This window comes from Penicillium vulpinum, assembly GCF_028829585.1.
Source record: "Penicillium vulpinum strain IBT 29486 chromosome Unknown utg000001l_segment0_segment0, whole genome shotgun sequence".
NCBI lineage: Eukaryota > Fungi > Ascomycota > Eurotiomycetes > Eurotiales > Aspergillaceae > Penicillium > Penicillium vulpinum.
Genome location: NW_026643241.1, coordinates 3,837,036 through 3,850,860, shown reverse-complemented (window position 1 = coordinate 3,850,860; position 13,825 = coordinate 3,837,036). Strand labels below are relative to the sequence as shown.

At 46.5% G+C, this 13,825-nt stretch overlaps 4 protein-coding genes across 4 annotated transcripts; 2 read left to right on the top strand and 2 right to left on the bottom strand.

Moving 5' to 3' along the window:
• Positions 1-1,006: 1,006 nt before the first annotated feature.
• On the top strand, positions 1,007-1,890 carry N7479_001383 (uncharacterized protein; the record flags this gene model as incomplete). The annotated part of the gene is made up of 2 exons (XM_057249080.1): positions 1,007-1,220; positions 1,307-1,890. 2 exons carry the CDS (start codon positions 1,007-1,009, stop codon positions 1,888-1,890), a joined length of 798 nt encoding a protein of 265 aa, XP_057113512.1.
• Positions 1,891-5,615: 3,725 nt separating this feature from the next.
• On the bottom strand, positions 5,616-6,329 carry N7479_001382 (glycoside hydrolase family 11 protein; the record flags this gene model as incomplete). The annotated part of the gene is made up of 2 exons (XM_057249079.1): positions 5,616-6,018; positions 6,076-6,329. 2 exons carry the CDS (start codon positions 6,327-6,329, stop codon positions 5,616-5,618), a joined length of 657 nt encoding a protein of 218 aa, XP_057113511.1.
• Positions 6,330-9,301: 2,972 nt separating this feature from the next.
• On the top strand, positions 9,302-11,582 carry N7479_001381 (SLC26/SulP family anion transporter; the record flags this gene model as incomplete). Its single annotated transcript, XM_057249078.1, has 3 exons — positions 9,302-9,530; positions 9,578-9,723; positions 9,783-11,582. 3 exons carry the CDS (start codon positions 9,302-9,304, stop codon positions 11,580-11,582), a joined length of 2,175 nt encoding a protein of 724 aa, XP_057113510.1.
• A 214-nt stretch (positions 11,583-11,796) lies between these two features.
• N7479_001380 (uncharacterized protein) lies at positions 11,797-13,171 on the bottom strand (the record flags this gene model as incomplete). The annotated part of the gene is made up of 2 exons (XM_057249077.1): positions 11,797-12,738; positions 12,779-13,171. 2 exons carry the CDS (start codon positions 13,169-13,171, stop codon positions 11,797-11,799), a joined length of 1,335 nt encoding a protein of 444 aa, XP_057113509.1.
• Positions 13,172-13,825: the final 654 nt, after the last annotated feature.

Genomic DNA, 13,825 nt, shown 5'->3' with positions numbered 1-13,825 from the left:
AGACCCTTGGAAGCAAGAGTCCGCCACCCATATGACACTTTTTTTGACAATTCACAACTTTCTCTTCAACTATCAACCATTCCACCCACTAAACCTAAAACCAATTTGAAATATATACAAGCTTGTATTAAGAAGGCATAGACTCGACATACAAGTCACGAAAGTACGATATCGTAAGAATTACGTGTAAATCCGCGGTTCTTAATCGTCGGCTTCGACGACGTTAGAAATATAGAAAATAGAAATTTCGTGTTCTAGGGAGCCCTCTTCTTACGATTTGAAATTTTAACCTGCTCTACAGCTAACATAAGATATATAACTTTGAAGACGTCGCTAAAACTTGCCCTTAAATTTTATAAAAGCACTAGGATAGCATTAGAATATTAGTGCTATACTTACAATGAAAGATCCTAATGTAATATTGTTGAGAAAAAGAAGCATTTACACATGTACCTTTTGTATGGTCTGCCGTGTAAAAGGTACAGTATCATATGGGCTGTCCCAGTTCCAACCCGTGACCTGGGAAGGTTCCACGGTTGCTGCATCTCTAGGATCCTTCCGAATTGGGACTCGGAATAACTCCTGGTGGTAGACCTGAGGTTTGCCGAAGCTTTTAGAAAGTTCTTTGTGTTTTCTAGTGTGAGGCGTTCGCTTCCAAGGTTCAAATGTTGTTTCTTGACTCTCTTATCATGATGATGATAACGCGTGATAACGTACTTATCAATCTTCCCAAAGTCGAATCGCTTCAAATTTCCCAATTCGGACGGGTTATATAAGCTGGGTCAACGCGGGGCTCACTAACTAACTAGTGTTAGTTAGTACCCGGTTCTAGCCAAGTAATCCTATACCCGAATATGCAGGAACATCGGAAGATAAATTTGGTAGCTGCAACTTCCAATTGGCTTGGATCACCGAAACCTGCCACGACTTTTGCTTAGCACTTTCGTTATACAACATAAAGGAACTGGTGAACACCAAAGATAATCGGGCTAGAAACCTTCACACAATGTCTGCCACTGGTGCTCAACTAGGCTCATCATGCGGTTTCTCAACCCGCATTTCGCTCCGATGGGTTCCAGAAATCCCTGAAGAAACAACCGACACAATTGTGCTTTCCGTGGGAGAGTGGTTCGTTGATTTGCGAATGGATAAGAAATCCGGCGACATCGATTGGGCAATGGCCGGTACTAGAATCGAGGAAAATCCTAATGAAATCCCACGTTCGTTACCCCACGTTCGTTACCCCACGTTCACCCATTACTATCGTCTACGTTCTTGGCTGAATAGCTACTAATTTTTTTGACAGTGAAAGTTATTTTCACGCGCGAGTTGGATTCCCTGAATGAGATCGGCATTAAGGATGTTGGTAACTTCAGCCCCCGTCCTGATGGAACCGATCTTGAGAGCGGGGAGATGCCTCGCGCTGACCTTCCTGGTGCGCCTATGACGGCTTTTGAGGAGGTCTGGCAGGAGCTACCCTTCAGAGAGGGCCCTGAAGGGGCGAAGAAAGGAATTTCGTGGATTCTAGAGTCCGATGATGCTCCTCTGGCTCTGAGTGAGCAGGAAGGACAAGTGACCGTGAACAAGATCTTTATGGGCCGCATCTGGGGAACCTATTTGGCATTCCAGCAGACTCAGATTCATTCTAACCAGAAAGATGAGAGCGGAGTGTGGTCTGTGAAGAGGTCGGGAGGTGAAGTCAGTGCAAGAAGAGAAGAGTGGAGTTCTAAGTGGGAGGATAAGTATGTCGTGGGCCCTGATGGAGCTGCCGTGCCCTCGATGAAAAACGGCTTTGATGGAGAAGGTGAGGGCACATGGAGAATCCCAGGGGAGAAGGTGCTTATTCAGGGAGAGTCGTTCATTGTTCGGGCCTTCGAAGAGATTCAGTGAATATGGACCGTATAACCAAGGAAGAGGCGCACGGCCTTTTGCAAGCCATGTTGTATAAAATTTCCATTGCCAGATCGAAACTCAAAAGGCGACACGCTAGACGGTCTCTCAGATTATAATCAGTCAAAGAGCAAACAAAATGAGTTCTAACATTGTATCAAACACCCGGGCATTACCACCAAAATATGACCTTGAACCTGAGCTTCTCCATGGCATAGCGGACACAATTGCTCTAGATACGAAGGTATCCTCCAAGTCAATCAGCATCATACATCTGGAAGCTTTTTGCGATTCAATTATTCGTCCGCACATCTCTTTTCCCAGACGAGGTGTGGCACTGGAAAGGTAATTCTAGAAACGAAACAAATGAAGCAACAATTACGAGAGTTATATTTGTATCAATTTTTGCGGACGAGGGGGAGAAATGAAAGGAGAGAGAGAACAAAAAAACGAACTATCCAACTCTACAAGCCCATCATCTGATCTCCCTTTTGGGCAACAATTAACTAGCAAAATCCTGTATAGCTTCCTTCCGTGCAACACCAATTACATACGACCATAGGGTGTGGGAAACAGAGCCTCCCGTCCGCTCAGCCGTACTTAATCCCATTACGCTACGCGGCCAATCCTTGAGGCGCCCTGAAAACCCAAATGACAAAAGGATTTGTCTTAGGGCGGGTGTGGGTGATATGGGTGAGGATTCTAGAGACCGGGGTGATAGGTGAGATTCCTACCTGAGCATGCTTGCTGTAGCGGCAATGTAGTGTTGTGATTATGAGCTGGATGCCTAAGAACACCGTAGCGAGGACTGAATGGAAAGGAGGTAGTCTCTAATAGATTCAAGTGGAAAAAGTGGGGGGACTTCCGCTAGTGCTGACCAGAAAATATATACCCCAGCCATGCCCCCCATCCCCCCATTTACCCCGATATCATTAACCCCACCACCACCAACATCAACAATATCAGCATCCAGCGGCCCGAGGCGACAAGTGATGGGTGAGTATGTTTGGCATACATAGCGCAATTTCAAGGGCGGAATTTGCAATTTGAAGAAGCTTTATCTCAATTCGTCGTGTTGGTTACCTATATCTCATCTCTTATTTCAGCTCGAGCTGCCTTTCCACCCCGTGAATACATCCGGTCCATTGGTTGAATGGGCCGCGTTTAAGGAGATTTCATACACGTTGGGATTGATGAATTTCTTCCTTATTTATTGGACAATCTCTTTCGCCTTTCTCTATGCTGGTAGGCTTGCCCAGGAGGACCTCCCCACTGCGTCTCGGGCGGGTTCTCTCTGCCTCCTGATGATCATTAACGGTCGTGGCGTTGTCGGTTGTGTCTTTCGAGTCTCCTTGCCGACATCAAGTTTGGGTCATTGAATGTCATGACGTACTTCACGCTTTTGAACAGCATTGCTCTTTATGTATGGCGATGCATTTGAATCCCTTGAAACCATGTACGTACTTTCTGTATTTTATGGTCTCTTTGCAGGCGCGCTGCTGTCTCTCCTTTCGGCGTTGGCGCCATGCCTCACGGCTGATCATGCCTCACGACTGATATGAGCAAACTCGGGACTCGAATTGGTATGGTGATAACCATTGGTGCGTTCTCGGAGCTAACTAGCACGCTTATTTCTGGGGCTTTGATCGAGGAAGATGGGTGGAGCTCCAGGTAACCTCAAAACTTTACTGCATCAGCCATGATGGCTGCAGCGCTGTGTATTGCTGGGGCGCGAATTTCCAAAATGGGATGGAAGCTTGCAACAAAAGCCTAGATTTTATTCCTATCATTATGTACATTATGACTGTCAGCTATCCCCGAATACAGCAGAAAACACCCTTCATTCTATACACTTCTAAACATTTTAGATGCCATGTACTCCGTACAGTCTAGAAACAACTGGAGGTGATCAATCCTTGACTCATTTTGTGTCTGCTCAAAACTCACAAGATAATTAGCTGTAATCTCATGTGAGCGGTTCGTTGCAAAATGAGTAAATTTTGGCGAGTGGCGCAGCGCCAGACTGCGCCAGAAAACATCCCACTTTCTTCAGCCTCGCTGGTATTGTCATATATGAGGCATACTGGGTCTATTTTCTGTCGACACTGGCTAACAAGTAAACGAGACATTAGAAAGATGAGAAGATCTGTACTCCTTTCAGTCCTTTTTTTTGTCGCAACATGCGCGAATGAAGAGACAACAAAACATGAGATAAATACTCATGGTTCAGCTCCGCCAACTCTTACTTCCGCTTACTCTAACGTACCTCCGACGCAACCAACTCTCACCGCCACAGAGGAAGACTATATAGGAGTACCAATCTATCTCTCTATTACACCAGATGGCCAGGATCCACTTGGGATCTCGAAAATAAGCGACTTCTACGGCCCAGGATCGTGGGCAGGATGGTTCATTACCATAATCTCCGCATGGCTCCGAGTCTTCAAGTCATCAGAGAAAAAGTTCGACTTGAATACGTGGTTGTTTCTGCTCGGAACTAATCGGGCGGCTTTCGATTTATTGTTTGGAGTCCTGACGAGCAGAAAGCTTGCGCCCGAGTCACCGACCTATGATACCGATTTGAAAGATTTGAAAGGGTCAATTGGCGCTGCATTTCTGGTCACTTATTGGGGAGTCATCCATGCGCTGTTGCAGTACCTTGTGACTCATTTTACGTTCGACAGTCCCCAAGTCCGAAGTCGTCGATTGTGGAGTCTCGAGCTTGGACAAATACTGCCTTGGATAGCCCTGAGCAGCTGCCTTTCAATTGAGAGAACAAACATTCCTGCATTTTACTGGCCTGGAATAGACAGTGTGTATCATGAACTCTTCCTTGTAACTGCGGCTGGAACTGCAATCGAACTTCTGCCCTTTATGGTACTCATAGCCTACGCGGAAGAGGGATCGGGGTTGTCATCCATGGTAATTTTTATTACGAATGGAGCAACAGTCTATGTTAGAAGATCGAGGGTCTTGTCACAATGTGCCTTGGTAATCGCAGCGGCCTCAATTGTTGTACTCTTTATTTCCATGATTATTATTTCAACTACCGCCAATGATCCCTGGCTGGTTGGGTGGATACCGACATTGATATTCCTGTGGCCTTTCTTCGGCCCTTGCCTATGGGTGATTGGGTTGGTTACATCGATCATTACATATGTTATGAATGCCTATCTCAGTCGACGTGTCGATTCAGAGGAATCTTGCGTCTTTATACCCTGTGCTCCACAATCGATCAAGGAAGAGGATCAACTTTATACGTTGTTGGGAGGCTTAATACTCTTTCTGGTGTTTGAAGTCTATCCGATCGTGAGAAGACCCTTGAAAAGGCTTGGGTTACTTTTGTTTCAAGCTTTACAGTGGGTCGTCAGAAGAGGATGGAGTTGGCGAAGGTGAAGAGGAAAGGGAAAAGGGAAACGAGGAGGGGGGGGGGGGGGGGGGGGGGGGGGGGGGGTATACCCAACAGCATCGTACCATCCCAAAAGACCTGCCCTCATTATACATATGCATAGGCTCTATACTGTACCTAACTAGTCAGAAACTAGTAAGCCAAACCCTACTAAAAGGAAGCACCGGAAGATTTATGGGATCCTAAGCAAGTTATAGGCACACATTTTTACATCCTTAATATTGGATATGTCCATAACAATAACAGTCCTTCAGATCAAGCTTTACTAGAACTAAGTAGACATCTCGCATGAAGCCACTGCAGGGCTTTCGCATGCTTATGAAACGGTGATGGTCGAGGATCCACTGCTCTCGTATCCCTCGGTGCTGACAATTTGGTAGTTGTGTGTGGAGCCGAGATTCATTCCGAGAGAAGCCCAGGCGTTAAAGTGATTAGCAGTAGTGACTGTTCCGCTGCTACGCTTGGTCCGGCGGATGGACCAATACTGGTTGAAGGTCGCAGTTCCTGAGATGGAAGGCTGGTTCACCTGCTGATGGGTGTATATATCGTAGACGGACCCATCGCTGGTCACGGTTCCCTTGAAGGTCATGCTGCTGCCTGGGTTGTATTCGCCATAGCTTTCCATAATGTAATATTCGACAAGGGGGCTAGTGGTCCACCCGTAGACAGCTAGGTAAGCATTTCCGGAGGGATTGAAAGAGCCGGAAAAGTTGATGTTTCTAACATAGTGTACTTGTAAGTATATGATCAAAATTAAGTAGGTGGTATCGGCTTACCGGGCGCTGCCAGTAGCCCAGCCCTTGCCAGAGGTGAAAGATCCGCAGTTGGTCCAGCTGACGCTATATTGACCCGCAGCACCGTTGGTGTAGGAAACACTACCACCACCATTGGTCCAGAAAGAATAGAAGTAGCCATTGTTGGTTCCTTGCGTACTTGTAGTGATGGTCTGTCGCTTTTCCAAATCATTGGGAAGCGCAAAGGCGCTTACAGCAGCACAGGCAGCTACAAAGAGGCTTGAGAAAGAGACCATGATGAAGGATCAGATGTCTTTGGTAACTGAGTAAGGCGAATGAACTGAAGTCTGTTGTCCTGTGGCAGATAATTTCTTCGGGAGAAGAGCTTCCTTTTATATTGACAGGAGGATGTGGGGCGTGTTTCCAAACAGTTTCATGTCCTGAGTGTCTTGAATCAATTTAGCCAGCGACCCATTTATCCCATACTCATGTCTGTCGTAATTGCACTAATCATACACGGACCATAGCCCCTTTCCTACCAAGTATTAGCTCTAGTCCATCATATCCTCAATTAGATCCCTGTTCATTCAACCAGCCTAAAATGAGATTTATCAGTGATCTAGCCAGTATGAAAATATCCAAACTCTTCAGACGGCTAAACTTCGCCAAATGAAAACAAGGATGTTGAATAATTCAGCCACCAGCGCAGGTCCAAATGCGGGGAAAGTCATCACGGCTGTAAGGCTGTAATGGGTGTAGCTGCTTCAGCCTAGGCTAAACCCAAGATCAGGCAGTTTGAAAGCCGGGGAAACGAAGGTTACGTGATCCTTTTTTTTTGCCGACTATTTGATTATCCTGGAGAACAGTCTATATAAAGTCAGCGAAAACGTGACAAGGCGGCCGATCCATGGATCAGCGGATGATGAATCTCGGCGAGTGGATATCTTCGTAGATATAAGCAACACGAAAAGGTAAGGCCTATATCTACCACGATCTGAGTTTTGAACCGCAGCTATGCAGCCAGCTCGAGGCAAGTCGTTTATTGATAGTAACCTTGGTAAAATTGCCTCTCGAATCACCGAAGAACACGTGCCAAGAATATCCGAAGAATGTGGTCCAGTTTCGAGGCTTGGCAAAGCAGAATGCAAAACGTCATAATGAGATGCTATCAAGCGCAATGGACAAACGTGATCAGCATCCCTAGGAGAGTGTCGTGAGCCTACATACACTAACATGAATGGCACAACCCTGTTTTCAGATGTCGCTTATTCAGTTGTGTTGCAGTTTGTAGGTGCTGTTAAGTACCCATGAGCTTGGCAAGTACTACCTCAAATGTTTCCATCACAGCTGATTTGCTCCCTATGTAGCTTGCATGATTGCCAGACCTATGTTGTATATATATACTCGGTCGATTTCGGCTGAATCTTAATCGGACAATTTTAAGAGTGTCTCAGAAGTGCAGCGCCCCACAGATAAGCCACCCATTCGGCTCGCTTGAGGCTTATCTCATCTTAAATATTTGGGATTAGAGAACTCGCAAACTACAAGGGAGAGTGCAGTTTTTGAAGAAGTGTGTGCATGACTATGTTGGCCGTCAGGTGGTTTCACCGCGAGCTTCGGGGAGGATAATAAATACATAATTTCTCGAATATTCGGGATCCGAATATGAGAGCGATAACATCATTCTACTAGCTGTGCATTTCTGTCTTGTTGTCGCCACTTTCCTTGGTCGATGGTTATAGAATTATTGAGAGGTCATATGACATCTCCCTATTTGCTTCCGAGGCCCCAGCATATATGCACGGAGTACGGAGTAGTAAATGCGCAGATAGTGTCTTTGCGCCTCATACACTAAGGTAGGATTGATTCCCCTTGTTGTCATAGTAGTTCTAGACCTATCTTCTCTCAAGAATGTTCCAGGCCTCGGGTGTCAACATCAACAAACAGAGCTGAAGTCTGTATTTGACCAAGAACGAAGCATTCATGAAACTCAAAGGGTATCTCTGTATGGAGTACTATTTACCATATGGTCTATTTAGGTATCATTATGAAAAGCCAACAGCTCATATTATTACAAAATTTCTCCTTTCCACATAACTTCGAGTACAATAATATACATCGAAGTGCCATCCACATTCTCTCAAGAAAAAGTTATATGTATAACCTAACAAGGATAGCTGGCCCCATGCAGCCTTGTGTAGGAACTTTTCGGACATACTCTTCTCGGATATTATTTTTAGGTATCTTTTTTTAGATACTTTGTCCCCCTTATTGAGGTTGTGCATACATAGTTGGATTGAATGATAAGGATATTTGGCGGCAGAATATAGGCGGTGAAAAGGTGTAAAATATGTGATAACCTGTTTTTCCAGATACTATGACAAAGTTCCAGATCCAACTATGAAACTGCAGACTATGACATTTGCCATGGGTGCTACTCTCCCCATACTTGAGGCTGGTGCAAGGAGTTATGTTGCAATGCGCCCCTGTCGGCACCTTTATCCCAAGGATAATATGACTCCACTGTGGCCCTTCTTTCCATGGAATAGTCAGTGCTTGGCATCATTTGTGGACTTCAATTTACTAATACATACCAATGGTCACGCGACCAATCCTCGGTACCCAAAAATATGCTCTAGCCACATTCCACTTTATCTGCAACATGACTGATATCAAGCTGCAAGATACTACAATATTGTAACTCATTTGTGAGGCTAAATTGATTGTAATGGATACACAATTGATAGATCAAGTATATTTTCCCTATGGTTAGGGGCAAGATAAGGTTAACTAAGCCTGTCTCGTGGCTGGTAACCGCCGATCGACCGATCTCTGTCTGGTAATCTTTGAAATTGGCACGGCAAAATTAGTATTGGCACAGTGGAAATTAGCCTATTTTGGGATAGTATCCCTTGGCACTGGCTTTTCAATACAAGTGCCATTTATGGATAGTACAGACCACTATAGTAAATGACACAATGCTCGGTTAACCCATGAATTATACATGTAACCCTATACAGGTTAGGTGACTATGTACTATGCAGGGGCATTGATCTAGGGGCTTATCACGAAATTATCATATGGCTACGGCTTAAGGCTACATCATTTAATATCGTGATATGTACTATTCAAATATATGGCACTTGTATTGAAAAGTGGATGCTAAGGGCTACTGACCCTAAAGAAGTTAGACCAGTGTGTCAATCGTTTTCTGCTGTACTAAGTGGTTTTGCCTTTTTTGCCATTCGGTTTCATATTTTCTATCAACATGAGGTCCAGGTCAGCCTTCGTCAAGAAGGTGCTTGGCTTGCGAGATCCTCCCAATCCACGCACTAAGTTTGAACAACCTCATGAGGCAGATCCAACGGTTCTAGAATGGTTAAACGATGGCGTTCCCTCCAGACAACAGGTTGGACATTATTTTGTGAGGCTGCTGCCTTTCTTACAATGGATCCGACACTATAACTTGCAATGGTTTTTGGGAGATTTGGTTGCAGGTAAGTGCCCTTATTGAATTGATCTCAGCCTCTGCTAACTGTCCTAGGAATAACGGTTGGAGCTGTGGTAGTCCCCCAGAGTATGGGATATGCCAAGCTGGCTAATCTTCCCGTGCAATATGGACTCTATACTTCTTTCATCGGCGTTGTTATCTATTGGTTCTTTGCAACGTCCAAAGATATCACGATAGGGGTAAGCTACCCAGGTATCCTATCCAGTACTTGCATGGGGCTAACAGATCAATTGTGCAGCCCGTAGCTACCATGTCAACAGTTCTCGGAGGCATTATCCGCGATGTGCAAAAGGACCACCCCGAGATTCCTGGTCCGCAGATCGCCCTAACAGTCGCCATACTATGCGGAGGCATAATCGCATTTATGGGCCTAGCACGGTTAGGCTTCATCATTGACTTTATCCCCGTTCCTGCAATTACAGCTTTCATGGTCGGCTCTGCTATAAGTATCTGCTCGGGACAAGTCAAGGGGCTGCTGGGCCAGACAGCAAACTTCGAAACGAGCACTCCTTCATATCGAATAATCATCGACACACTGAAATATCTTCCCTCCGCGCAAGGATACGACGCCGCCATGGGCCTTACCGCACTCGCACTTTTATACGCACTCCGATCTGGCTTTAACTATGGAGCTGAAAAGGTTCCACGATTTGCCAAGGTCTTCTTCTTCCTCGGTGCTTTGCGTACAGTTTTCATCATCGCTCTTTACGCTCTTATCAGTCTTGGCGTCAACCAACATCGCCGCAACAATCCCGCCTTTGCTTTGGTTGGACTAGTGCCTCAAGGTTTTGACCAGGCGGGTGTCCCTGTTCTGAAGCCTGATGTAATCAAGCTCGTCGTGTCCCAGCTACCCGCCTGTGTGATCTGTCTCCTCATCGAGCACATTGCAGTCTCGAAGACATTCGGACGTGTCAATAACTACACAATTGACCCCTCGCAAGAGCTTATCGCCATTGGTATCACCAACCTCCTTGGTCCCTTCCTTGGTGCTTTCCCAGCGACAGGTGCTTTCTCACGCTCGGCTATCCAATCGAAGTCCGGAGCACGCTCCCCCTTTACTGGCATCATAACCGCCTGCGTCGTCCTAATCGCCATGTACACTTTGACCTCCGGCCTCTACTATATCCCCAAAGCAACACTATCAGCCGTCATCATCCACGCAGTTGGAGACCTGATCGTTCCACCCAACACCATCTACCAATTCTGGCTCATCTCACCCCTAGATGCCGTCATCTTCGCAGTGGGTCTGATTGTCGCTTTGTTCAGCACGGTCCCAAACAGCATCTATACAACCGTCTGCATCTCTGTGGCAGTTCTGTTATTCCGACACGCAAAAGCATCAGGCCAATTCCTCGGCCAAGCCTGGATAAGCGACGAAAGCAAACAGATTCCTCTCTTCCTACCTATGGATGACCCAAAAGCGAACCCCTCTATTCAAATTGAGAAACCCCGCCCAGGCGTCTTCGTCTACCGCTTCTCCGAGGGCTTCAACTACCCCAACGCCAGCCACTACTTCGACACTCTCGTCCAAACAATTTACAAGCACACGCGCGGGACGAATGCAGAGCTATATACGAAAAAGGGCGATCGTCCCTGGAATGAGCCGGTCTCTTCTAGTACAGATGATTCGCATCTGCCGATGCTACGTGCTGTCATTCTTGACTTCTCCGCTGTGAATAATGTCGATGTGACCTGTGTGCAGAATTTGATGGATATACGCACCCAGCTGGATCGTCGGTCTGCACCTATTGTTGTGCAATGGCATTTTTCCAGCATCAAGAATCGATGGACAAAGCGTGCGCTAAATGCGGCGGGCTTTGGATCTTCGCCGAGTGTCAGTGATAAGGGAGATGAAGCGCCAAGATCACAATGTTCGGACGGATCGACAGATGAAGAGAAGGGTGGCATGGAAATGTCGGTCTCATCTGGAGCGGCGGCTGATGCATTGCTGAATGCGGGTCGGCCATTTTTCCATGTTGATTTAACAAGCGCGCTGCGAAGTGTGGATGTATATTTAGCTTCGAATCCTTTTGCTTAGGGGATATTACATAGTGGAGTTTTACTTGGGTCACAGAATAAAATGTGCATTGTGATGTCAGTCATAAACAGTCACTCCATATTTCATGTACAAATCGGAAAAAACATCCGGGTCATCAATATCAACGCTAACCGGGAATATCGCCAAAAAAAAAAAAAAAACGCCTATATGCAATAAAAACACAATCATGAAATTCCAACTGATTCAGAGCTCATCAATGCATCAGCACCCAAGTATCATAGGGAACACCCCGAAGCCGGGTCTTTCCATCCCGGCCCGTTGAAAACAAGGCCGGCTCGAAATCACAAGCCGCCGAGTACTGCCGAACCAACTGACGCCAGTAGCACGACTCAGCAGCAGGAGTAAGATACCGATCACGGAAAGTGCGCACCGCATTATTAGCGATCCGCTCCGCAATCTCGGGGTTATCAATAAGATAATCTATCTTGGGCGATAGGTCGGACCAATCCCGATTAACCTCAATATAATTTGCATCCGGACCAGTTGAGATTAACGCCGCATGATGGGCCTCGCGCCATTCGAGAGCATGGGAGATGACAACGGAACGGCAGTTCAGAAGATACTTCCCACGACCAGAGAAGCTGCGGCCCTCTGTGTGCGCGAGGAACATATACCGGCAGTGATCTTCAATGGGAAGAAGATTAAAGCGGATATCATCCTGGTTATCCCAGTCAATGACACGCACGCTCGCCCAGCTACGACCCAATGCAGACTTGAGGAGCTTGCCCCGGACGGGCGGGTTCGTCGCCAGACTACCTCGCCACACGAGCTGTTTTTTCTTCTCCTGGAATTTTAGGCCTGGCACGTATGTACCGTCTGCGGTAGTTTCACCGTCGTCGATTGCGGCGATGCGGCGCCGCACTTCGTGATACGGGCCGATCTGCACTTCTGGCCAGGCCCAGTAGCCGAAGTCGGGCATTAGCCAGACTGAGGTGTCTGAGTCGCGTTTTGAGTAGGCCCAGATGGGGCTCGAGCCGGTCGTGTGCTCTGCAAAATCTTCTGTAGTGAAGATGAACTCGATACTAGGTAGGAGGTGGCGGTCTGGGAATGCTGTCAGGGCGCGGTGGAGGGAGTTTAGGGTGGCGCGTGCTCGGGATGCTGTGACGGGCATGGGCGCGTAGTCGACAATATACAACTAAATAAAATATGTTAGGATCGGGTCCTTTCAAGTTCACAAGGGCAATCAATGTTTCACTCGCCTCTCCTCGATCAATAATTGCCCGCACCATACCATCGTCTACTGTCCTGGAGTCCAGCTCCTTATAGGAAACAAGCTTATTTTCTCTTAGTGTAGAGGACTTGTCAATCTCAACAAATAGCTTTGGAAAAGCAATGCGGCACTGGTCCTCGGAGAGACCGTGGTTATTTCCGTCGCGTGCAACAACAAATTCCCAACCCGCTGAAGAGTTCACAGGCGGGGCACAATACTGCTGTCGCAATTGTGGCTTAAGATTAAATTGTGATGCGCGGCCAGGTGCACCGGTACTGATGATGAGGAATGTAAGGGTAAACAGAGACACCACGGCGCCGATGGCCAGGTAGCGGAATGAGGGGCGTTGAGTGAACATCCTTTCTAGAATAATTCCAGCTTTGCCCTCTTGGGTGTTTAATGATGCTCAATTTGAATTTCCATCTGGGTTCTTAGCCTCGAAGAAATGAAAACCTGATATTTCGTGGCCCCAGGATTGATGTCACTTGTGTCAGCTATGATTGTCTCCATGGCAACGCTCCAGGTGGGGGGGCAGTATTCTATGTGGGCAAAATGCTGATGCAGGCATATGAATTCTAATTATATCCAATACATATCGGTACCCAGTGAAGACAAACAAATGGATAGGTTGGTAGGCTCTACGACTAGTTTTGTTCATCTCCCTCGTTGGATGAACTAAGGATTTAGATCTATCAAGTAGAAATGCAGGTCAAACTGAATCAAGGTTCTTTAACGAAGCGAAAGAAACTATGCGCAGCCGAATCTCTAGTCCCAACTATATCGGATTATTATGTACATAAGAGGGAGAGTGCCATAGCGAGTCGATATATTCAAGGGGTATCTCAACATGTCATGAAAGGAAATGGCAAAACGAAAGAATAAAGTAGAAAGTAAAGGTAAAAGGTAAACTTAGATCTGTAGTACCATAAGACAGGCAGGCGGAGTACAAACGCTCAAGCTTGTCCACAAGCATGTCCGCGCGTGGCTAGACTGCGAAATTCTAATCAGCATC